We start from the raw sequence: 25,663 nt of genomic DNA, 5'->3' as shown, positions 1-25,663 counted from the left end.
AGCAGAAAGGTGGGTCTTAAAATTAATCTGCAGGAAACGAAAGTAATGTACAACAACCTCGGAAAGGAGCAGCGCTTGGAGATAGGTAATAGTGCACTTGAAGTTGTAAAAGACTATGTCTACTTAGGGCAGGTAATAACCGCAGAGCCTAACCACGAGATTGAAGTAACTAGAAGAATAAGAATGGGGTGGAGCACATTCGGCAAGCACTCTCAAATTATGACAGGTAGATTGCCATTATCCCTTAAGAGGAAGGTATATAACAGCTGTATCTTGCCGGTACTTAGCTACGGAGCAGAAACCTGGAGACTCACAAAGAGGGTTCAGCTTAAATTGAGGACGACGCAGCAAGCAATGGAAAGAAAAATGGTAGGTGTAACCTTAAGAGACAAGAAGTGAGCAGAGTGGATTAGGGAACAAATGGGGATTAAGAATATCCTAGTTGAAATTAAGAAGAGGAAATGGACATGGGCCGGGCATGTAGCGCGTAGACAGGATAACCGCTGGTCATTAAGGGTAACTGACTGGATTCCCAGAGAAGGCAAGCGGGTTAGGGGAAGACAGAAGGTTAAGTGGGCAGATGAGATTAAGAAGCTTGCGGGTATAAATTGGCAGCAGCAAGCACAGGACCGGGTTAACTAGCGGAACATGGGAGAGGCCTTTGACCTGCAGTGGACGTAGTCAGGGGCTGATGATGATGATGATGACTGCCTGTCATTCGCTACACGTTTGAGTAGGATGTTTATCTCATATGAGGTCGCGTTGTGTAATGCAGAAATTCATGACGCAAAATTGGGATCGGTGGAGTTACTCTGTGGAAGTGTCGGTTGGAGCGTTCACCTCTTGCTTTCGTTCATTCTAATGTATGTATTGGACGTAGATCCTTGGCTATGCTGAAATTCGTTGCGCAATATGCCTGATTGGTGATTTGATGTGTTAATTGCTTCCAGCGAACGTCTCATTAGCATGGTACCAAAATAGTTTTTGTGTTTTTTTTTCTTATGCTGTAGAGTATGTCTCCATGCTAGTAAAGTTGCTGTAATAATTTGTATAATGTTGCCAGTTGTGGCAACACGCATCCGCACGCATACCCTCCCCCCCCTCCCCCCCAAAAAAAGGCTGCATGTACCTAATTTTGTGTTGAAATGCTAGCTACATGTGGCTAGAACTTTAAACTTGCTTATTCTTACGTGATTACTCGCACAGTCATAAGTGTAGTTGCGATATGTATCTGCATTATGACTGCAGTACTTTTATAGATAACTCCGTTTTGATGCATACGTCATGTGGTGTGAATATGTTCATGAATTCATTCATAATCATATTGCCTAGCAATATAACTAATTACTGGTACTGAGTTAGTTTGTTGTATTTATGCCTCAATTGTAGTATAAGAGACTAAGCATCACTTTTACTTTATTAGTAACTGCAATTACGCATATTGTTAACACATGTGTGCATGCTATATGTGCACCCATTACAAAATCTGGGAAACAAAAGTCTGCCTTAAGGCAGAAAGTGGTCACAGTGATGTCTTCTGATGGTGTTGTCACTTCTTGTAGTACTCATTTATCTTCCAAAAGAGGTTTATTATCCAAAAGGACTTCATTTTGAGCAAGTTGGTGCTTATATTACTTAAGTATGTTTTACTGTGGTGCAAAATACATTTCATGATAAAAGTACAAAAAGAACAAAGTGAAGCACCAACAGCCAACTATTTCATGACTCTCCCAGAAGCATACAGGAGAAAAAAGTACAGTAGATTCTCATTGAATGGAACCTGAAAGGACCAGGAAAATATGTTCCGTTTTACAGGAGTTCCATTTACTGAAAGGTAATTGGGTTGCAGAATGCTAGAACAAAACCAATCTTGTCAGAAGCACTTGTTCCATTAAAGCAGCAGTTCCGTTTAATGAGAGTCTACTATACTCCTTCCGTGCATGTAAACTGCTGGTAATTGGCACTTCACTTTTCTCTCTTTTCTATCCCCCTTTCATTAAAATAATTTTGTTTCACTGTCAAGCATACTTGAGGTTCATTATCCCACCAGCCTCCTTTGTACAGAAATGCAGAAATTTAAAGTGCAGTTTGGACGAGACGGTGCAAGAAAGATGCATGCAGCTATAAAGCATGCACTTCTCTCGAATTAGAAGCAGTAACTGTTCCACTCTTTTTGAGCTTCGGCATGTTCAGCGTAGCAGCCACAAAAGGAATTACCTTTACAGTGAAGCTAACTTACATATTTTGCTTGGACATCTATATACAACACCTCTCATCAAGAGTGGTAGAGGCTTCATGAATGAGTGTTTTTTTTTCTTTAAATGTGTCGCTCACATAACGTACTAAATAGTATAGGAGGCAAACTGCTATCACTGCAGCTATGAAAAGTGAAAATTCTGCAATTTATTCCACTATATGCAGTCAAACACTTCCGGCTTTTTCCTCTGTCCCTTGGTGAAATTGTGAGCCAGCAGCATGTCCAGGAACTACACCTCTCACTAACTCAGGGCCGCTGGCAACATCTTAAGTGGGGCTACCCTTTTCAGGAGGCACCACCAGGTGCTCATCTTTGGGCTTGGTTTGTCCCCGAAACCCCAAGGTGAGCTTGTAATTACTAAAACAGTATGTTCATGATTGACCCTTTGCAGGTTACGATATTGAACCCCGGCCATGACGGCCGCATTTTTGATGGAGGTGACAATGCTTGAAGCTGGTTTACTTAGATTTGGGTACCGGTTATAAAACCCGAGGTGGTTGACATTTTTAGAGCCCTCCATGTTGGTATCTCTCTATGGCACCCTTTGTGAAAAATTGGGAAGCAGATATATTTTGTACAATCAGAAATAGCTCAGTATATAAAATTAAAAAAAATTGCTTAATCTGAGAATGTTGTGGCATGCCCTTTTTGGGCCTACTTTTTCATCTGTGTGGCCAGCCACTCAAAGATTCTATACCATAAACTATATAAAATATTTTTGATGTGCAACATTTTCAGGATATTTTTTTTGTGGGGTAATACTTTCGAAATCTTCTGTCAGTAGTTATATTTCATTGTATTTCTGGGGCATGAACATCTTTGTAGTGCCGTTTTCACTGGTGTAAGGGCTCTTGGATAGTCAGCAAGCAAAAAAATCAAAGCATGATTTGGTTACTTCAGCACATTTTATCATAAATTTCATTGTTTCATGTCATTCTTCACATGCCAGTGAATGTGCTTCATTGGATATAGCACAGTGCATAATGTTAATAGTGCCTAGTTGTACAGCATATATGTAGTGGCATTGAGTGCATGAGCTCTGTAACTACAAGTCATGCAGGTGTACTTGTGTGAAGGCAGGCATAGCTTTTCTTTCCCAGAAAATATTCCTTGTGTTGCTCAAGATATAGGTAATGTTTCAGGTTATTAGCTTTGCTGCAACCATGTACAGTGACCCACAAAAGTTTGCGGACCACGCAAGCACATAGCGGAGAGCTTCTTTCCAAAATTTCATATGTCAGCCGTGATTGACAGCAGTGCTAAACCCAAGATACATTCTTCTTATAATTGATGGCCTTGCTATTTTTTTTTAACTAGGCACAAATATTTCTTACCTTTCTCTTCTTGATGCGACCCATTCTTTGGCAGCCGTGATTATGTGCTTCTGTCTTGTTATAAATGTGGGATTTGTTCGCATCCCACCGCTGCCACCACTGTTATGAAGTCGGGTTTGATGGCATTCACGTCTGCCACCACTGTTAGGATTTCTTGTTTGTTGCCATGGTAGCGGTAGCCGAAAGCGGCGAGCAGTCGAACGGACTTTGCTGAAGTCTTCGCCCAGAGGCGGAATAGGGAGGCAATCAGTTTTGGAAACAGCAACAAGTAGGAACATTTACTATGGCAGGTTTTCGTTTGTACAGGGCAGGCCAGCACGATGACTTCGACTGGAGCAAAATCCTTCAAACATGGGGCCGGCACGGCCTTAAATAACGTTTTTGGTCTCTTCTACGAGACCAGTTCCCGATGCTTGGAGGAGAAGGTGAAGCTTTGACCGGAATGACATGGTGGCTCGGCGGAGGAGGCAACGCTTTGCCCGGAACTGCACGGTGCCACCTTCTGCGTAGAAGGTGGCACGGGGGGGATGGGGGGGAGAGTTTGTTTGAACTGCACTCGTTCTCGTGGAAAGAAGGGCTCCCAAACGAGGATCTCGCCGCCCCCATCCCCGCCGCCAGACAATGCATGCGGAGTTTTGAGCCGTCTAGCACGGCTCAGAAGGAGGGATGCTAGTTGCTCATTGAGAATTGCGGCTGTTCTGCTCTCTCCGCCCGTGGTGACTTTCAGAGCCCTGCAGGGATTACTGGAACGACGGGAGTCGTGCACAAAGCCAAACAACTCTGGCCAAAGCAAACGCCCTCCAAATGCTGATCAAATCGCCAGACCAGCAGAAACGAAAATATTTCCTAGAGATATGGCTGAGCAAGTAAAAATAGCATCACGAGCAATGGATTTCAGGAAGAACACATAATGCCGACACACCTTTACTAAGCAGTGTCAGTACATGACACTGCTAAACCAAACAGAATTTTTTTTTTTCGTGAGTGAGTCTCGATTGTGACTTAGGCAGATTGGGGATGATCCAAGCTGCTGAGGTTAACTCAAATTGGCCCTGAAACTACAATTTAGAATAGCAGGCACTTCTGAATCATGCACATTGGCGTCGCTTGCAAGCGTCAGACTGCTAAACACAACAAAGTTAGTCCTCCGACAAGCTCTCATTCAATGTGCGAGGCGAATGATCATCACGACAAGAGAAAGCACGCTTGAAAAATAAAGAAAATAGGGCTGAAAATCAAACTTGCGTACATTATACAAAACAAAGTTGAAAGTTAACCTACACTGACGCACATACTAACACGCAATGCCAAACACAAAAAGGATTCTAAACGGGGGCTTTTACTCAGCCTTCTCTGTTAAAATAAAATATGCTAACCCTTACGTTTCAAAATATTAAGAAAAACAAAATTAATCAAACAACCATATCACTGTTTGCTTCTCCGATGAGAAGGAAAGGAAAACTTACGAAAATTCAGATGCATTCCTTGGTTATCAGCGGTCGACACAATTAGAAAAAGTTATTCTCAAAACTAAACACAAAATACACACTCAGTAATGGCAAAATGGCACCCTCTCAGACGAACTCTGGGGAGTCGCGCACTCCAGAGCTTACAAGGGTTGCGGTCTGGACAAAGGAACGATAAAACAACCTGTTTGCCAGCTCAGTTCGGCGAACAGGTTTGGCGAAGCAAGAGCCATCTGCACTGCATCGTTTACTCCTCCCGGTAAACTAGTGACCCTTCCGTCACGGTGGGGAACAACAGCCTGTGTTACAGCTCAGGCGTGAGCGATGCTTCACTTCGTGGTTGCCTCTACGCGGCACCGAAAATGATGAGACCGAGCGATGATCCCGGCGTCCGAATTTCCCTGAAAGTCGACGTTTCTTGACCTGCTTCCTGCCTAATCTCAATCTCAGTGATGGTCTGAGCTTAAAACATTTCCTATGGAGCCTTTTCGTACGCCTAGCTTTGAGCCTGGCTTCTAGAACGAAGACTTCATGGTACTTAGCAGCGGCTTTAGCACGCTTGGCACCCGTCGTCTTTACCACTGCGAGCTTACGCCGACGCCTTTTTCTCTTGGAATGGCTAGGAATGCCGGCTGCTTCGACACACCTAATTTCAAGTGTGCTGCCTCTGACAGGCACTGCCAAAACTCTAGACTGGTTAGCTAGCTGTCTTTGCTTCCAACAGAACGGGATTCCCGGTGCAATTAAAGCCAATCAACTCGCCTGAAGTTGTCTCTTCAGTTCATAAGGGTTCTCTCTCCCTTTCCGAGATAGCCCTTGTTTCCAGGCCTTCGTAGTCGGCCTCCTGGTCTCGTTGACGCAATTCATCCTGATTACGTGCGCTGCGAAGCGGCTCCGTCTCTAGCCCTTTATGATGCACCTTGGTGTCCTTAGCTATGCGATGGGCCTCGGTCCCTGACTCCTCGCGCTGCACCTCAGCGTCTGGCTCTGTCGGACGCACTTCAGCATCCTGCACCTTGTGGCGGGCCTCAATGTCAGATGCCTCGCGACTTTCTTCAGCGCCCCGCTTTTTCTGACGCACTTCAGCGGCTTGCGCATAGCAACGGGCCTCAGCCTCTTGCGCTTTCCTTCTGTCTTTATCATCTAACACTTTCCGGTGAGCGTCATCATCAAGCGCCACGGGGCGGGCCTCGGCCTCCATCGCTTTACGATGCGTATCATCCTCACACTCTTTTCGGCAGGCGTCTACCTCTAGCGCCCTACGACGCGCTTCAGTGCTCTTTTTAATTGCTCCGACTTTCCCAATCGGTAGGACTCAGGGCAGCAAAGTGGCGGTACAAAGCGTGTTTAACCCTATCAAAGTCATGCGCGTCCTCGGCGGATAAGCGCTCCAAAGTGCTTGCGACTTTGCACGGAAGCAACGTGGCAAGCTTCTCCGACCATAAGTCTCGCCCAACACTAACATTGTCGCAGAACTTTTCAAAATTAACGAGAAAAGACACGATGTTCTCGCCGCCCCCATCCCCGCCGCCAGACAATGCATGCGGAGTTTTGAGCCGTCTAGCACGGCTCAGAAGGAGGGATGCTAGTTGCTCATTGAGAATTGCGGCTGTTCTGCTCTCTCCGCCCGTGGTGACTTTCAGAGCCCTGCAGGGATTACTGGAACGACGGGAGTCGTGCACAAAGCCAAACAACTCTGGCCAAAGCAAACGCCCTCCAAATGCTGATCAAATCGCCAGACCAGCAGAAACGAAAATATTTCCTAGAGATATGGCTGAGCAAGTAAAAATAGCATCACGAGCAATGGATTTCAGGAAGAACACATAATGCCGACACACCTTTACTAAGCAGTGTCAGTACATGACACTGCTAAACCAAACAGAATTTTTTTTTTTCGTGAGTGAGTCTCGATTGTGACTTAGGCAGATTGGGGATGATCCAAGCTGCTGAGGTTAACTCAAATTGGCCCTGAAACTACAATTTAGAATAGCAGGCACTTCTGAATCATGCACATTGGCGTCGCTTGCAAGCGTCAGACTGCTAAACACAACAAAGTTAGTCCTCCGACAAGCTCTCATTCAATGTGCGAGGCGAATGATCATCACGACAAGAGAAAGCACGCTTGAAAAATAAAGAAAATAGGGCTGAAAATCAAACTTGCGTACATTATACAAAACAAAGTTGAAAGTTAACCTACACTGACGCACATACTAACACGCAATGCCAAACACAAAAAGGATTCTAAACGGGGGCTTTTACTCAGCCTTCTCTGTTAAAATAAAATATGCTAACCCTTACGTTTCAAAATATTAAGAAAAACAAAATTAATCAAACAACCATATCACTGTTTGCTTCTCCGATGAGAAGGAAAGGAAAACTTACGAAAATTCAGATGCATTCCTTGGTCATCAGCGGTCGACACAATTAGAAAAAGTTATTCTCAAAACTAAACACAAAATACACACTCAGTAATGGCAAAATGGCACCCTCTCAGACGAACTCTGGGGAGTCGCGCACTCCAGAGCTTACAAGGGTTGCGGTCTGGACAAAGGAACGATAAAACAACCTGTTTGCCAGCTCAGTTCGGCGAACAGGTTTGGCGAAGCAAGAGCCATCTGCACTGCATCGTTTACTCCTCCCGGTAAACTAGTGACCCTTCCGTCACGGTGGGGAACAACAGCCTGTGTTACAGCTCAGGCGTGAGCGATGCTTCACTTCGTGGTTGCCTCTACGCGGCACCGAAAATGATGAGACCGAGCGATGATCCCGGCGTCCGAATTTCCCTGAAAGTCGACGTTTCTTGACCTGCTTCCTGCCTAATCTCAATCTCAGTGATGGTCTGAGCTTAAAACATTTCCTATGGAGCCTTTTCGTACGCCTAGCTTTGAGCCTGGCTTCTAGAACGAAGACTTCATGGTACTTAGCAGCGGCTTTAGCACGCTTGGCACCCGTCGTCTTTACCACTGCGAGCTTACGCCGACGCCTTTTTCTCTTGGAATGGCTAGGAATGCCGGCTGCTTCGACACACCTAATTTCAAGTGTGCTGCCTCTGACAGGCACTGCCAAAACTCTAGACTGGTTAGCTAGCTGTCTTTGCTTCCAACAGAACGGGATTCCCGGTGCAATTAAAGCCAATCAACTCGCCTGAAGTTGTCTCTTCAGTTCATAAGGGTTCTCTCTCCCTTTCCGAGATAGCCCTTGTTTCCAGGCCTTCGTAGTCGGCCTCCTGGTCTCGTTGACGCAATTCATCCTGATTACGTGCGCTGCGAAGCGGCTCCGTCTCTAGCCCTTTATGATGCACCTTGGTGTCCTTAGCTATGCGATGGGCCTCGGTCCCTGACTCCTCGCGCTGCACCTCAGCGTCTGGCTCTGTCGGACGCACTTCAGCATCCTGCACCTTGTGGCGGGCCTCAATGTCAGATGCCTCGCGACTTTCTTCAGCGCCCTGCTTTTTCTGACGCACTTCAGCGGCTTGCGCATAGCAACGGGCCTCAGCCTCTTGCGCTTTCCTTCTGTCTTTATCATCTAACACTTTCCGGTGAGCGTCATCATCAAGCGCCACGGGGCGGGCCTCGGCCTCCATCGCTTTACGATGCGTATCATCCTCACACTCTTTTCGGCAGGCGTCTACCTCTAGCGCCCTACGACGCGCTTCAGTGCTCTTTTTAATTGCTCCGACTTTCCCAATCGGTAGGACTCAGGGCAGCAAAGTGGCGGTACAAAGCGTGTTTAACCCTATCAAAGTCATGCGCGTCCTCGGCGGATAAGCGCTCCAAAGTGCTTGCGACTTTGCACGGAAGCAACGTGGCAAGCTTCTCCGACCATAAGTCTCGCCCAACACTAACATTGTCGCAGAACTTTTCAAAATTAACGAGAAAAGACACGATGTTCTCGCCGCCCCCATCCCCGCCGCCAGACAATGCATGCGGAGTTTTGAGCCGTCTAGCACGGCTCAGAAGGAGGGATGCTAGTTGCTCATTGAGAATTGCGGCTGTTCTGCTCTCTCCGCCCGTGGTGACTTTCAGAGCCCTGCAGGGATTACTGGAACGACGGGAGTCGTGCACAAAGCCAAACAACTCTGGCCAAAGCAAACGCCCTCCAAATGCTGATCAAATCGCCAGACCAGCAGAAACGAAAATATTTCCTAGAGATATGGCTGAGCAAGTAAAAATAGCATCACGAGCAATGGATTTCAGGAAGAACACATAATGCCGACACACCTTTACTAAGCAGTGTCAGTACATGACACTGCTAAACCAAACAGAATTTTTTTTTTTCGTGAGTGAGTCTCGATTGTGACTTAGGCAGATTGGGGATGATCCAAGCTGCTGAGGTTAACTCAAATTGGCCCTGAAACTACAATTTAGAATAGCAGGCACTTCTGAATCATGCACATTGGCGTCGCTTGCAAGCGTCAGACTGCTAAACACAACAAAGTTAGTCCTCCGACAAGCTCTCATTCAATGTGCGAGGCGAATGATCATCACGACAAGAGAAAGCACGCTTGAAAAATAAAGAAAATAGGGCTGAAAATCAAACTTGCGTACATTATACAAAACAAAGTTGAAAGTTAACCTACACTGACGCACATACTAACACGCAATGCCAAACACAAAAAGGATTCTAAACGGGGGCTTTTACTCAGCCTTCTCTGTTAAAATAAAATATGCTAACCCTTACGTTTCAAAATATTAAGAAAAACAAAATTAATCAAACAACCATATCACTGTTTGCTTCTCCGATGAGAAGGAAAGGAAAACTTACGAAAATTCAGATGCATTCCTTGGTCATCAGCGGTCGACACAATTAGAAAAAGTTATTCTCAAAACTAAACACAAAATACACACTCAGTAATGGCAAAATGGCACCCTCTCAGACGAACTCTGGGGAGTCGCGCACTCCAGAGCTTACAAGGGTTGCGGTCTGGACAAAGGAACGATAAAACAACCTGTTTGCCAGCTCAGTTCGGCGAACAGGTTTGGCGAAGCAAGAGCCATCTGCACTGCATCGTTTACTCCTCCCGGTAAACTAGTGACCCTTCCGTCACGGTGGGGAACAACAGCCTGTGTTACAGCTCAGGCGTGAGCGATGCTTCACTTCGTGGTTGCCTCTACGCGGCACCGAAAATGATGAGACCGAGCGATGATCCCGGCGTCCGAATTTCCCTGAAAGTCGACGTTTCTTGACCTGCTTCCTGCCTAATCTCAATCTCAGTGATGGTCTGAGCTTAAAACATTTCCTATGGAGCCTTTTCGTACGCCTAGCTTTGAGCCTGGCTTCTAGAACGAAGACTTCATGGTACTTAGCAGCGGCTTTAGCACGCTTGGCACCCGTCGTCTTTACCACTGCGAGCTTACGCCGACGCCTTTTTCTCTTGGAATGGCTAGGAATGCCGGCTGCTTCGACACACCTAATTTCAAGTGTGCTGCCTCTGACAGGCACTGCCAAAACTCTAGACTGGTTAGCTAGCTGTCTTTGCTTCCAACAGAACGGGATTCCCGGTGCAATTAAAGCCAATCAACTCGCCTGAAGTTGTCTCTTCAGTTCATAAGGGTTCTCTCTCCCTTTCCGAGATAGCCGTTGTTTCCAGGCCTTCGTAGTCGGCCTCCTGGTCTCGTTGACGCAATTCATCCTGATTACGTGCGCTGCGAAGCGGCTCCGTCTCTAGCCCTTTATGATGCACCTTGGTGTCCTTAGCTATGCGATGGGCCTCGGTCCCTGACTCCTCGCGCTGCACCTCAGCGTCTGGCTCTGTCGGACGCACTTCAGCATCCTGCACCTTGTGGCGGGCCTCAATGTCAGATGCCTCGCGACTTTCTTCAGCGCCCTGCTTTTTCTGACGCACTTCAGCGGCTTGCGCATAGCAACGGGCCTCAGCCTCTTGCGCTTTCCTTCTGTCTTTATCATCTAACACTTTCCGGTGAGCGTCATCATCAAGCGCCACGGGGCGGGCCTCGGCCTCCATCGCTTTACGATGCGTATCATCCTCACACTCTTTTCGGCAGGCGTCTACCTCTAGCGCCCTACGACGCGCTTCAGTGCTCTTTTTAATTGCTCCGACTTTCCCAATCGGTAGGACTCAGGGCAGCAAAGTGGCGGTACAAAGCGTGTTTAACCCTATCAAAGTCATGCGCGTCCTCGGCGGATAAGCGCTCCAAAGTGCTTGCGACTTTGCACGGAAGCAACGTGGCAAGCTTCTCCGACCATAAGTCTCGCCCAACACTAACATTGTCGCAGAACTTTTCAAAATTAACGAGAAAAGACACGATGTTCTCGTCCATTCTGAAGAGTTTGAGTCGGTATTGTGCTCGCTGCCACTTAATCGCTTCAATTTTACGATCAAGCTCTTTCATTCTGAGAGCATGCTCTCTCCTTTTTCTAGTCTCCTCAGTCTTTGCCCCGCCGCGGTGGTCTAGTGGCTAAGGTACTCGGCTGCTGACCCGCAGGTCGCGGGTTCGAATCTCGGCTGCGGCGGCTGCATTTCCGATGGAGGCGGAAATGTTGTAGGCCCGTGTGCTCAGATTTGGGTGCACGTTAAAAAATCCCAGGTGGTCGAAATTTCCGGAGCCCTCCACTACGGCGTCTCTCGTAATCATAGGGTGGCTTTGGGACATTAAACCCCACATATCAATCAATCAATCAAATCAAATCCTCAGTCTTCCATTGTTCATGCCTTTGAGCTCTTTTGCTCTTCTTGGCTTTTCTCGCAAATGAGCTCCCAAAACTTGTCAGCCTCATCGGCAGTCACATTCTCTGCCCACATGACCTCAAGAATGGCATCCCTTGTTTTAGCGGATCCGGCGGAAATCCCCATTGCTCCACAAATTTCGAGGAGGTCCTCCACAGGGTACTGCTCCATCGCTTTCTTGTCCCTCGTGATGCTTTACTACTGATGTTCACCTTACTCAAAAACTAATCTCTTGGTTTAAAGTACGTGAATATTAAATTATAACCAACAAAAAACAGAAAACACTCTCCTGACATCTGCCTGTGCTAGAGAGGTCTGGCGAAATGAACAGTAAGCGTTGGGCGCTCAACCAAAGTAGCCGACAACGGTCCAACTTGTGACTGTCGTCGAACAGTGTCGTGGAGTGTCCTCGGGACTTCAGGGATCCGGTCCAACTTGCCAATGTTGAGATCCGGGGTAGCTTGTCCCGGCGTGCCAAACGTAGGGTCATCATCATCATCATCATCATCAGCCTGACTACGTCCACTGCAGGACAAAGGCCTCTCCCATGTTCCGCCAGTTAACCCGGTCCTGTGCTTGCTGCTGCCAATTTATACCCGCAAACTTCTTAATCTCATCTGCCCACCTAACCTTCTGTCTCCCCCTAACCCGCTTCCCTTCTCTGGGAATCCAGTCAGTTACCCTTAATGACCAGCGGTTATCCTGTCTACGCGCTACATGCCCTGCCCATGTCCATTTCTTCATCTTGATTTCAGCTATGATATCCTTAACCCCCGTTTGTTCCCTAATCCACTCTGCTCTCTTCTTGTCTCTTAAGGTTACACCTACCATTTTTCTTTCCATTGCTCGCTGCGTCGTCCTCAATTTAAGCTGAACCCTCTTTGTAAGTCTCCAGGTTTCTGCTCCGTAGCTAAGTACCGGCAAGATACAGCTGTTATATACCTTCCTCTTGAGGGATAGTGGCAATCTACCTGTCATAATTTGAGAGTGCTTGCCGAATGTGCTCCACCCCATTCTTATTCTTCTGGTTACTTCAATCTCGTGGTTCGGCTCTGCGGTTATTACCTGCCCTAAGTAGACATAGTCTTTTACAACTTCAAGTGCACTATTACCTATCTCGAAGCGCTGCTCCTTGCCGAGGTTGTTGTACATTACTTTCGTTTTCTGCAGATTTATTTTAAGACCCACCTTTCTGCTCTCCTTGTCTAACTCCGTAATCATGAGTTGCAATTCGTCCCCCGAGTTACTCAGCAATGCAATGTCATCGGCGAAGCGCAGGTTACTAAGGTATTCTCCATTGACTCTTATCCCTAACTGCTCCCATTCTAGGCTTCTGAAAACCTCGTGTAAGCACGCGGTAAATAGCATTGGGTATCCCAGCGTCGCCAAACACTATCACGGTGGTTGTCCTTGTGCTCGGAGATCCGATCAGACTTGCCAAACCTACGGTATCGTATCCCGAAGCTGCCAACCACACTTATAAATGCGTGATTTGTTCGCATCCCACCGCTGCCACCACTGTTATGAAGTCCGCTTTGATGGCATTCACGTCTGCCACCACTGTTAGGATTTCCTGTTTGTTGCGATGTTAGCGGTAGCCGAAAGCAGCGAGCAGTCGAACGGACTTCGTGAAGCCTTTGCCCAGAGGCGGAGTAAGGAAGCAATCAGTTTTTGAAAACAGCAACAAGTAGGGATAATGTTTACTATAGCAGGTTGTCATTCGTACAGAGCCGACCAGCACGACGACGTCGGCTGGGACAAAATCTCTCAAACATGGGGCCGGCATGTCCTTAAGTAACGTTTTTGGTCTCTTCTACGAGACCAGTTTCCGATGCTTAAAGGAGAAGGTGAAGCTTTCCCCGGAACGGCACGGTGGCTTGGCGGAGGAGGCGACGCTTTGCCCGGAACTGCATGGTGCCGCATTCTGCCTAGAAGGTGGCGCTTGAAGGGGGGGGGGGGGGGGAGTTTGCCTGAACTGGGCTCGTCATGGAAACAAGCGCTCCCGAACGAGGTTCATGCCTGTGGCCTAACAGTCTCGAGAACAGCCTCTCAGGATAACAGTTGTCAATATAAATTTGAGCAGTGTGCACACTTTGCATGAAAACAACTGATAATGCACTGCATGACTGTAGAAAATTTATGTGGTAGTGAATAACAAGAAGACACATTTCCATCCCAGCACTGCAATCAATGGTAGGCAGCACGGGCAGCAGTTTAGCATATGCTCATGCGGTCTGTAAACTTTTGTGGTTGACGGTACGTTTCATGGCACTGTAGCTCCAAAATTGTTCTGAAGAGAAGTGCAAGTTTACATCTGTTGAATGGTAACGTATGTGGAAATGCTATTGGCTCCACTTTTCAGGTCCCTTTACAGCACTGTGTGCTGTGAAATGGGATAATTTCCATTTCAGCTTTTCATGTAGCTCTGGCTTTGCTTCTTTTGGAATATTATTTATTATACATATTATTCAAGCTTACTAGATTGTAGCATTGCAAATAAACAGGTGCGAATATTATTTATTATACATATTATTCAAGCTTACTAGATTGTAGCATTGCAAATAAACAGGTGCAGAGCATGGATTGGGCAGTAGCAGTTGTGCCCGCAAAATATGAAACTACTTCATATTGTGGAAGTGGCTGGAATTTCAAGCCGAAAAGCAATCACACTCCTTCCCAAGAATGCTATGCATTGAACGAGTGTCAAAGTAACACACACACACACACATCTTGCTTAAATTGCACATGGCTTTGACTTCGGTTCGTCAGTCAGTGGGGAGCACATAAAATCGGTAATGGAAATATGCGACAAAGAAATATTCAAAAACAAAAAACAAAGGAGGTGAAGCTCATCATGAAATACCACACACACCCTTTGCTCCGACACATGATAAAGACAGGCGAAGTGCACCACATGTAGAGACTAGCTGAGGCAAATGGAGAGAGCATTTAAGCTGACAGTTTCTCTCTTTTTCTTATGTCAGGCTAACAGGACGGTTTCATTTCTTCCGATTGTTCCGCTAATAAACTTATTGCAAAAATTATCCCGATAAGACGTCTGAGATGGTGGTTTTGAACTTAGTTCATATAATAATACTTTGCAGTGTGTCCTGCTGAGGGTATCTTTAACTTTCGTGTCATGGGTTTAGATTGAACTGCAGTTAGATGAGTTTGCTAATATGATCTTTGGTTGTCCGCTGTCTTGTTTTCAGATTTTGGTGGCAGAACTGAAGTTTCTGCTTGATGGAAGGTTTTTTAGGAGCTGTTCTCATAATTGAATTGTGCTTAGTATTACATGGTGATAATAAGGAGACATTATAAAAGAACAAAACTAATAGGTGTCTGTTCATTCATGGCATGTATTGCCTAGTGCATAGATCTATAGAATAGAGAGAAGAAAGAAGGTTGAGACTTTCTATTTAGGAGCACACAATGTGAGTGTTGTCTTTATAAGCCATTTGTACTACTGTCCACATGCACACAGCTAACATAAAACTGATGGTTTGGTTGGCAAAAAGGGTACATTCTTTCGCGTACCAGATGGTTGGTCATAAAATTAGCATTTTTGTCTGCTGCTTTCTTGAACAACTCATTTAATCATCTGATCAAAATGTTAATGTCTTTCAGCATTTCCAGTGCTTGGAAGAATTTGACAAATGCTTTGTCAGGCCAGCTGTGTGCATCACTCAACTTTGTTGATGACACGGTGACCGTGCGTCCGAAGCGATCTTTCCAGCCTCAAGGATGGGTTCGTTCTGCCAACTCATCACTTTTGCGGTATGCTGCTTTGCCACGTGAGTCAGTCTGCACAGAGAACTTGACTCCGTGGAAGAAACTTTTACCATGCAGCAGCAAGGTAAGCACTTCTAGGCTGCCAATTCCTTGCCTGATTGTCTGAGTTCGTTAAATGGCAACTTGATTCTTATAAAGCAGCTTGAAAAGAGTCTAACGTGAACATTACTGAAATAAGCAACTAATAGTGTTTCATACTGGGCACTCACACTTGAAATGATTAGTTCACTCACCATCGTCTTCACTATTAAGCATAGCTTTGCGACAGTGAGTGTTTGCAAATATCAAGTGTGATTTGTTGGTGTTGCTTGTACATGTGAGTCATTGGGCTTGTTTTTTTAATTTAGTAAGCAAATATTTACATAAATAACACTACTGACCATAATTTGTCTAGTTGTCTAAAACATTGCTACATATCACTCTCAAAGCTTCACCTATCGGGTGGAACTGCAACATATATTTTTTTCCAACAAACTTTTTTATTTATAACAGGCAGGACTTGCAACGTTACTACATGCCCTACAACTGTTCACAGCAAACTACATGTCCCTGGGCCTAGACCTGAAGACAGTCTGCCAGGTATGTGGATGTGAGGCAATATCATGCATAAGAATAACTGCATGAAGAGAAACTTGGTTGTGAATTGATAATAATACTAACAATTTGAAGGGGTTATACAAAGTTCTTAAATTAATAACTTTAATTTAAATTTATAAATGTGGTGAGTGATTATCCTAAAAATTATTGCAAGTACTTCTATTTTTTGTAGTATTTAAATTTTTTTGTTTAATTTGTGTTCACTTTTGTTTGGCATACTAACTCATTGGGTTCCATATGTAATGTCGATGTAAATTTTTATAAGCACAAGCTGAGCATTTGACGAATGTTGTGTGCTATCTTTTGATATTTTATTAAATAAGTTTGACAGACATGCTGGCATGGTATCAGGGTATCTTTATAGCATATTGTGACACTGTTTACCTCTTAACTTTGTTGCTGTGCTTTTCCAAATGTTCAAACAAAAGTGCATTGACTGATACTTATTTGCATATTTTTCGCACCTTCTAGCTCTGAGTGTATCATTTGTATTTTGCCATAAAACACTGGTATATGTGTACAGGCTAAATGACAGAGTGGACAATATTGGACAGTAACATAGTTTTATTGGACAGTCTGATGAGGGGTTCATACTTAGATTGCTGTCAGATTTATCAATATCACTTCTTTTTGTGTTTTTGTGGTCTATTGTATTACATGTTTTTCCTAAGGTTCTGAATATTGTCCCCTCCCCCCCTTATTTTAATACTCCAAAAGTGACCTTGAAAGCTAGAATAACTCACAATAATAGTATTGGCTTACAGTTACAGTGTTATTTTAGCTTATAAGGAGTCAATTTCTCTGCGTGCATCTTGTGGCCTTTAACCGTTTTATTTTAATCATTGCCCTCGTCATGATTCTGGAAGTTCTCATTGTATTTCACTTGCTTCGAGCTTACAAGCTATCCACTTGATAGTACATTGATAGTACTGATGTGACCGAGGAGCGGGGCACAGGCTTTCACCCGGGTGCCGGGGAAAGAAGACTCTTGCCGACAAAAACACACAATTTAATTACATATGTACAGCTGTTCACTAGATTAGGCGTCGGGATGCACCTTTACACGAGGTAAGGAGGCAGGCAAAGAACTTTATTTGATCCGGAGACGACGCTCACTCCTCCTTAGGGGGCAACATCGGCGGGCCACACAAGACACGACCAGCCGTATTGAAGGCCGGAGAGAGAGCACCGAGCGAACACACGACGCGCTTCTTATATTCTCAGTTCGTGCACTCGTTTCTTTTCAAACGCGAACTGTCTGTCCCAACAACGCCGATGCATGTTCCCTGCAGCGCACCGGACACCTCTTGCGTTTCTGCTGGACGCGTACCACATTTGGCAGGTACGCCGATGAGCATCCATTGGAGATCGTCGGGTCCTGGCACTGCCAGTCATAACAGTACACACATAATGTAAATTTCATTATGTGTGCTGAATTACATGAATTAGTTTGCTTTGCCACTCAAGTCTACGTTCTATCTTTGTCTACTTTGTCATCTTTATCTTTGTCTACTAAATAGAAATACAGTAGAATTGAGTTGTATTCAGAATAACTCTTTGCTGTATCTTCATATTTAGTTCACTATTTGCCCACCCCAACTATAAAAACAGGCTATGTGTATACTTGGTGTATGTCTGATTACGTAATTGTATACAGTACACTAAAACCTCTTTAATTCGAACTCTGCTATTTCAATATACCACTTAATTCAAAATATTTCTGCAGTGGCAGTCAGCACCAACCAGTCCGATTATTTCGACAACTTTAGGTGCCATGTGCCAGTTCTTGATCTCGATTTCACCGCAAATCCGCGGAAACAACGGCCCTTAAGAGCCACAAGGCAATGCAATGTAGTGATATTAATAAGGGGTAACTGAAGTAACCAAGCCTCGCTACGTCTAGCGTGCGTGCGCGCACGCACACACACACACACAAAAAAAAAACGGTCTCGTGGTCAACCAAATTGTGTGCCTGCGGAAAGCACAATGTGCTTCACTGCAGCACAGTGGTGACGCTTGGGCAACGCATTGCATGTTTCTTGCAACGTCAGTGCGTCATGATTTACCCCTTCTTTCTGGGATTGTAAATAAATAATAAAAGACAGTTTGGCATAGTTGGCAATGTATGCAAACCTCCAATTGTCGGTTGCTCTAGCAGTTTGCGCATTTACACTGCTGCGGAGTTCTTGCCTGCAATGCCTACTTGGAAAGCCAAGTTCGAAAGCTTCAATGATCATGTTTTCCAGCCAATATACTTTGCGAATTTTGTCACACTGGCCATTATTGAATTCTTTATTTTATCAGAAAGAATGGCCGAGTGGTCGCATGATGACGTGCTGATGCAGCGAAGTGCTGGCGACATGCTGCTGGCGTGTCACGACTGTGTTGCAGTGAAGATGTCTTGTTTTCCGCAAGTGCGCATTTCAGTTGATCAGGACAGCGTCCTCTTTTTTTTTTTTTTTTTTTCGGTGGCATTCACGAGGCCCAACATTCTCCTGTGTTTGCGGTAAAATAAAGACGAGGTATTGCTAAAAAAATGTAACCTTTGGAGCCGCAAACTAGCCAGCACAGCAAATAACCAGCCCTGATTACTTAAGATATTTCCGAATTCCTTGCATTCCACTCATATGTATGTTCTGTTAGTTCGAAAACCTGCTTAATTTGAAGATTTCTCATGACCCCAATGATTTTGGGTTAACGAGGTTTTACTGTACATTGCACCATTTACACATGTGTGGCTATATTTGTAGGTGTTAAGCTGTAAGTCTCATAGTTCTGCACATGCTCCATCCAAAGGTCTTATCTTCCTGTTTTTTTTTTAGCTTTTTTTTCTGTATTTAAGCTCTAGTAATCCTAGGAAGTTTTTGCATAGGGCAAGGAGAAGTAACTGCCATACTCTTTTTTTTATTTCACATCAGGATGAAAATTGTGCCCACACCATCCTGGAGCTGCAAATGTCAGTGTCATTGGTGATTGATGCTGTCGCTGCACAAAATGGACACCAGAGTAAGTGGCCAAGATCGTAGTATCAGCAATAATTTCTTCTGATGTCTTCCTCAGAATATCTCACAGAGTTTCTGGCAAAATTACCGAGAGGGAAATCTGGCGCTAGTGAGCTACTTGATGCAAGGGAATGCCGGGATATGTGAGCTTTAAACTTGACTTCAATTTGTATACCTTGAAGATGCGTCTGGCTTTACGCTAAAATGGTTGATTTCTTACTAAGAGGGCACGTACTAAGGTATTTATGTTTTGCATTGCACAGAAACGTCTTTAACACTCAAAAATTCTGCATCGATGTACAATTTTACAAAGCATAAAAAGTAACGAATGGCCGCTAAATTTGTCAGGCAGATGACAAAGCCAGCCCTCAACTAATTTATGCGCCCCGCCGCGGTGGTCTAGTGGCTAAGGTACTCGGCTGCTGACCCGCAGGGCGCGGGTTCGAATCCCGGCTGCGGCGGCTGCATTTCCGATGGAGGCGGAAATGTTGTAGGCCCGTGTGCTCAGATTTGGGTGCACGTTAAAGAACCCCAGGTGGTCTAAATTTCCGGAGCCCTCCACTACGGCGTCTCTCATAATCATATAGTGGTTTTCGGACGTTAAACCCCACATATCAATCAAAACTAATTTATGCTGAGGGCTGGCTTTGTCGTCTCTCAGCTAATTTATGCCGTCTGTTTCTTTCTTTCCCCATTTGGTTGTGCGGTCTAGGTAAGTGGGCTTCTATTTTAAAATATAATATGCATGAACGAGATCCGCTTATAAAAGCTTTGTATTAGAGAAGCTTTATTTGTGCAGTCGTATCTGCTTTTGAGCCAAAGTCTCGCTCAACACCAGCCAGCACAAGCCTCACAGACACATGTATCGTCATTCCTAGCACTCCAACGGGTCCCCTTAAAGGGTCAGTAAATAGTACTAAGGTCCGAAAATTGTTGTAAAGAAAAATGTGTGCAGTTTTACTTCGTTAACATGCTGCCGCAAGAATTTTGCAAATACGTGCTATAATAAGGAAGTTACAGGGGCTAGAACATCGCTTTCAGCTGGCTTCAAATTTTCACTCAGCTTCACCACTCTTCTCCTCCAGAGGGAGGGAAAAGCGAAGCCCATTGTCGTGACTCCACCCACTTCGGCAATGTAACAACAGACGTCAGTGATTGACGTCATCGGCGAACTCGATCAGTCGCAACGCACTTCCGCTTGCTGTGATGCCTGGTTGTTTACTGTTTACCCGGTGCTGAAGCTTCTCCGCAGCCCAGTCGCTCGATTTGCAGCCGACAACAATTTGCAGCAGAGCTGCATTCCGAAACCCGGACATGAAGTTGGCCCGAATTTTCGGGAGTTCGATTTTTTCGGGGAAAAGACTGTCGCGCCATCTGGGAGCAGCAACACAAAACAAATAATGCGTTTAATAGGGGGTGTGCTCATCAACAGGTGGCACGAAAATCTGCTCACTGCCGAAAATTGGGCCAGTGATGTGTCCGGATTTCAATACATGGAGCCTATGGGAAATTTTGCAACTCGTATGATTGAATAGCCTTGTCGTAGCTGTGGGTGGGAACAAGATCTGTTGTTGACTTCACTATTGTTTATTGATACCTGGTTTAGACCAATCGACGAGCGGCGTGCTGTGTCACATCGTCGATCGCCGAGTTGGCGTCACAGCGCGTGGAAGGGGCATTGGTCAGGGGTAGAAAAGGAGCACGGAAATTGTTTTTTAAAATGGAGCCTCAGCGTGGCGCGCAGTTCTGTAATATTCAGAAAACGGGATCGCTGCGGTCTACTCTGTGAATTTCCGAGCTTGTTTGGGGGGTGTAAAAAAAAAAGTTGGAGCCTGTTGACTGGCCCTTTAAGAAATTCGCATAGATGGTGGCGCTAGATTTCCCCCTAGATATTTTTGTGAGAAACTCTATCGAATAACTATTAGTACTGCTCATAAAAACAAATGTAAAGCACCTCCTCCTTTTGATATTCTCTTTCTTTTTCTTTAACAAGTCTTGTGGCTCCCATTTTACATGCTATACTATTATGCTTCATTATTACTACTTTAAGGTTGGGATGCTTTCAAATAGAAGTACCATTTTCTCATGTAAGCTGTAAACCAGCCATGGTAGTTAAGTAGCTGTTGCACAGCTGAATCTTGACGTAAGCAGCAGCATTGATGTGCGCATAATGCCAAAATGTTTGTTCTGCACTTTCTTTGTGCAAAAAAAAAAATCAGGCCGTTAAAAATTAACCACCATCTTACAGTTCGGCATTCATTATAATCCACTGAGCAGTTTTGAGACACTAACCTTTTTCAGCTTGCACCAACATACAGTAAAAAAAAAAAAAAATTATGCCGCTTACCTTCTCTATGCATCAGCCACACTCTCTCAATCACTGTGACCTTGAACTACTGCAGTCTAAGTCTCGTACAATCTTAATCACAGTGACTGTATTTTAATATGAAATTGTTAAAACAGTTCTAGGTGCTTAAAATTAATTAGCAGTTGCTGATCATGGCATGCTTCATAACTAGATTAGAGTTTTTGACGCTTGATTTTTCTGTTTCTTTTCTCCTCACAACAAGAACACCGTTAATAAGGAGTCACTGTTTGAGCTTCAAGCGAGTAGTAATTAGCAAAATATATGTGCATGCATAATAGTAGCTCTTGTTTATTTAGGGATTATGTCAAGATTTGTAGCATGCCTTTGCTATCTACTCTCATTTTCTTGAACAATCCTTATAGACCTGTCACATGCGTAGGCAAAACTCTTTTACATAAGCAGTCTTTCACCAAGGTAAAATACTTCTTAATGAAGAGGCATTACTCAGGAGGCACTCAACATTGATATTTATTAATAATTTCTCTTTAGTGCTTCTTTCTACTAAAAGTGTGGCACCAGTGTTCAAAGCGAAATTTGCCTGCATAAACTGATGATTCTCAAAATTCATAGTAAGACCTGGTTGTATTGCGTGTTTTTCAAATAAAGTTTGCTACACTGTGCATGTTGTTACGTTCCTTCCTTCTGCGTACATTGCTAGGCGTCATCACATGACATGCCCGACCCATTCAAATTGTTCACGGTAATACATAAGCAAACAGGCATTGCTGGGTTTACTACACCTCCTATTAGACATGAAATTCATTTTTATTATGAGCCTAGGTAACAGAAAAGTATGCATTTACCTATATTTTTTTCATCAATTCATAACTGCTAGTGCTCACTGGTTTGGAGGCTACTCATTATTGGCCGTAAACAAGATCGACAAACTCCATTTCCAGGAAAGAGCACTTTTGAAAAAAAGCTTGCTTCCTGTTGTGTGTCTGCGGGTGAAGGCCTCTTTCATAAGTCTTCTTGCTCAAAAAATGTTCAAGAATTTTGAACAGAAACTTTCGTACTTTATTTGAAATGTTTTCCATCACTACAGTAATTTTCACAATTTAGCAACAACTCTAGAAGTACTATATGACATTTACTGTACATATTTTATACTGTTTCAGCATGGTCTCTTAGCAAGTTATTTGGAGCTGGCCTCAAGACTTCATGCCCTTTAGCTTCCATGAGCACCATTTATGTTGATGTATCTAATAATGGTGTAAGTAGCTGGTAGACTACATTTATTTTGTTGTGGTTCTTAGCATTGTGTGATTTTACAGTGTTTTAATTCATCTATATAATAACAGTGTGATAATATTTTTCCATTAAGAAGTGGCTTTTTTTTTTAAATTAATACCTCAGTAATGGGTTGTTTAATGCTGGAAACATTCTGAGGTTTTATTTGCAATCGGGTCAAAAAGTCCTTTAAAATAAATGGTAATATTCTAAATGCACAAAGCAAATTGTAGCATAATGGTAAAGCATCAGAGATGTTTAGCATCTTTAGCACGCTCGAAATGCCAAAACAACTATGCAATGATGTTCATAATATTATGATGAAGTTTTTCTGGCTTCATATCGAGCCTTGACTGTATACATATGTTCTTGTTGAGTTTGGTGACCACTGATTGTGTACACAGACTTACCATTCAGCAGTAATGAGTCCCACTACTCAACTACAATGTTACAATATCAATGCATTTATTGTAACACCATCTTCTTGTCCTGCTGTGCCACTACAGTTGTCAGGTGTGTTTTCATGCGTCAGCCAACAGATTTCACTTCAAATTTGTGCAGCACATGAAAGATTTAATCTTTTTACGCTGCAAGAAACTAGAGCTGCGAAAAAAACCTGCAAAACAATGTTCTCTGCTAGTGGCAATCACCTACTTTCAGTAGGTGGCACAAGTACTGGTCAAAATGTCACACTCTGTCATACTGGGGACAGAAAATTACTGTGCGCTGCAGAGACACTGTAAATAAGAGTTGTAATACTGCCACTATGCACCTACCACGTTTTCCCGAGACATAAGGGTATCATGAAGTTGTGAATGTTTTTCAAGTCTATTCTTATCATTCATTGATGTTTTAACGCACGGGGAAAACATGTTTTGATTAGATATTTTAGATTTTTGAGGTAGGTCCACTGTAAGCATAAAAAAAGTGACCCTCTGAAGTTTTTATGGAAAAAAGCTGCTGTTGTTTATATAAAGAGTTAAAGAGTGCAATATTATGTGTTTTGTTACCGGGCTACTGGTGCATCTTGGCTGTTCATGTCCTTTTTTAATAATTAAAACAACATTTGATAGTCACTTTTGGTTGTCTGTGATGACACAATGGCCTATGTCAAATTAGCACCATTTTCTTCTAGGCACACAGTCCCACTGGCGTATGGCTTCATATCCATAAATTGTAAAAATTAGTATGTATGTCTGTCTGATCTCAGCTTTCAAAGAGCACTTTCTAAACCTATGGTATTGTTGTGAAAATAATGGCTGTACTTGGTCTTGGGGGGGGGGGGAACAGAGTGTAGGAACGTACCGGCTTAGCCCTGAGCCCACACAGCTGGTTGTCTCAGGAGAAGGTGCTTACCAGCGTACGTTGGCCATTTATGACCTCAAACGCCATGTGGCCGAGGGACGGTTCAACCTAGCAGCCCAGTATGAAAAGCCTCACATATACTGGATTATCCCAGAGCCGCCCCTTCACATCACCCGCTATATTCAAGGTATGCTGAGCGGCATTGTAGGCCTTGTTGAATTGGGCAAGTTAAGTTATTTCATCCCTGCAGAAAATTTCTGGTCTGCACCATTGACTATGGTCTCCTGTTATAATATGCTGTTTGATGGTGGCCATTTTTTTACGCTGATTTGATATCACTCTACTTGAATATGCTGTTTGATGGTGGTCATTTTTTTTTACGCTGATTTGATATCACTCTACTTAAGTTGGAAAGGTGCTGCACAGTCATGTCATCACCCAATAAATAGCACTTGGTGCCTGACTGGGCATAATTCTAGGAAAGTGCATGAAGATGTCATAATGTTTTGTTTTGCCACGGCCGGGCTAGAGAAGCGGCACGCACGCTCTTAGGGCCTGCGCTTCTTGTCTAGTTCCCACCTTTTACCGCCGCTAGTTCGTGGCACTGTGGCCGAGCCCTCGCTGAACTTTGCTAAAACCAAGGAGGTTTAAAAAAAATTGCTGGAGTGGAAATTATCGCCCATGAGTGGTGCCGTACCCGTCGTATGATGATGGCTGCTGCAGCCATCTTACTAGTGGCATGATGAGCTGTTGGCGTTTGGCAATTGAGGAGCATTTTCCTCGCACGCCCAGCAAGTTTAACGTGGCAGCATTATCTGTGCTCAAAGTGCGTTCTTCTGTTACTAGTTTTGTTTAGTAAGCCTCAAATTCAAGGCAAATTTTATTGGAGATTAAGTCATTGATACTCATCTCTGTAGGTTATTTCATCAGAAACAACTATCTCTTGATTTATGTATAACGTGCGCGGGTTTTCCTCATCGATTCTAATCCAAACCCGTGCGGCTGGTGAGAAGTGAGGCGCCGACTGAAAAAAAAGGAGAAGGAAGAGGGTAGTGGGTTGGCTCGAAGCGCCCCACATTGCAACAGGCTGTGAAGAATCTGCCCTATTGTTCCCTCCTTGTATGCACAGGCCGTAAGAGTGTGCATGCTTGCCGCTCCTCTAGCCCGACCGTGGTTTTGCATGCCTTATAGCTTTGGTGAATGCAGTGAGGGGAAGTTACTGCTGGTAGCACCTTCCTGAAACACTTAATAGCATGCTCGTTTTTTTGTTTCTTTTGTTTGTGATAGCTGCAGACTACTGTTCATGTAACTAAGCCATATTGCTCATTTTAACTATGAGTGAAATGCCTGCACAAATTCATGTGGGCAAAGACAGTAAGAGTGATGATGAAAAATCACAAAACTGCTGTCCATTTGTGTCTGGCAATTTAACAAGTTCTTAATGCTTTTTGTGGCCTTGTTTTTGTTGTAAGCGGCCTCCAAATTTTCTTATTGTCATCTAACTTATTGCAAATATATAAGAATGGTGTATAAATTACTTGCTCAAACCTAAGCCGTCTCTCTATTCATGAGGGATAGTAATTAAACTACTTCTGTTACAGCTAGAAATTACAAAAGTGAAGCG

At 44.2% G+C, this 25,663-nt stretch overlaps 1 protein-coding gene across 2 annotated transcripts in view; it reads left to right on the top strand.

The window, feature by feature from the left end:
• Nucleotides 1–25,663, top strand: part of PIG-T (phosphatidylinositol glycan anchor biosynthesis class T) — a 52,272-nt gene that overhangs the window by 1,685 nt on the left and 24,924 nt on the right. For both annotated transcript variants that reach the window (XR_012887026.1, XM_037427897.2), the window contains exons 2-7: nt 2,422–2,599; nt 15,373–15,601; nt 16,030–16,116; nt 19,053–19,140; nt 22,623–22,717; nt 24,025–24,226. Coding sequence is in view for 1 of the 2 variants with exons in the window: in XM_037427897.2 (XP_037283794.2) it covers nt 2,422–2,599; nt 15,373–15,601; nt 16,030–16,116; nt 19,053–19,140; nt 22,623–22,717; nt 24,025–24,226 (879 nt within the window). In the remaining variant the exon portion in view is untranslated. The remainder of the gene's footprint in view (nt 1–2,421; nt 2,600–15,372; nt 15,602–16,029; nt 16,117–19,052; nt 19,141–22,622; nt 22,718–24,024; nt 24,227–25,663) is intronic.

This window comes from Rhipicephalus microplus, chromosome X (assembly GCF_043290135.1).
Source record: "Rhipicephalus microplus isolate Deutch F79 chromosome X, USDA_Rmic, whole genome shotgun sequence".
Taxonomy (NCBI): Eukaryota; Metazoa; Arthropoda; class Arachnida; order Ixodida; family Ixodidae; genus Rhipicephalus; species Rhipicephalus microplus.
This window is presented reverse-complemented; position numbering and strand designations above follow the sequence as displayed.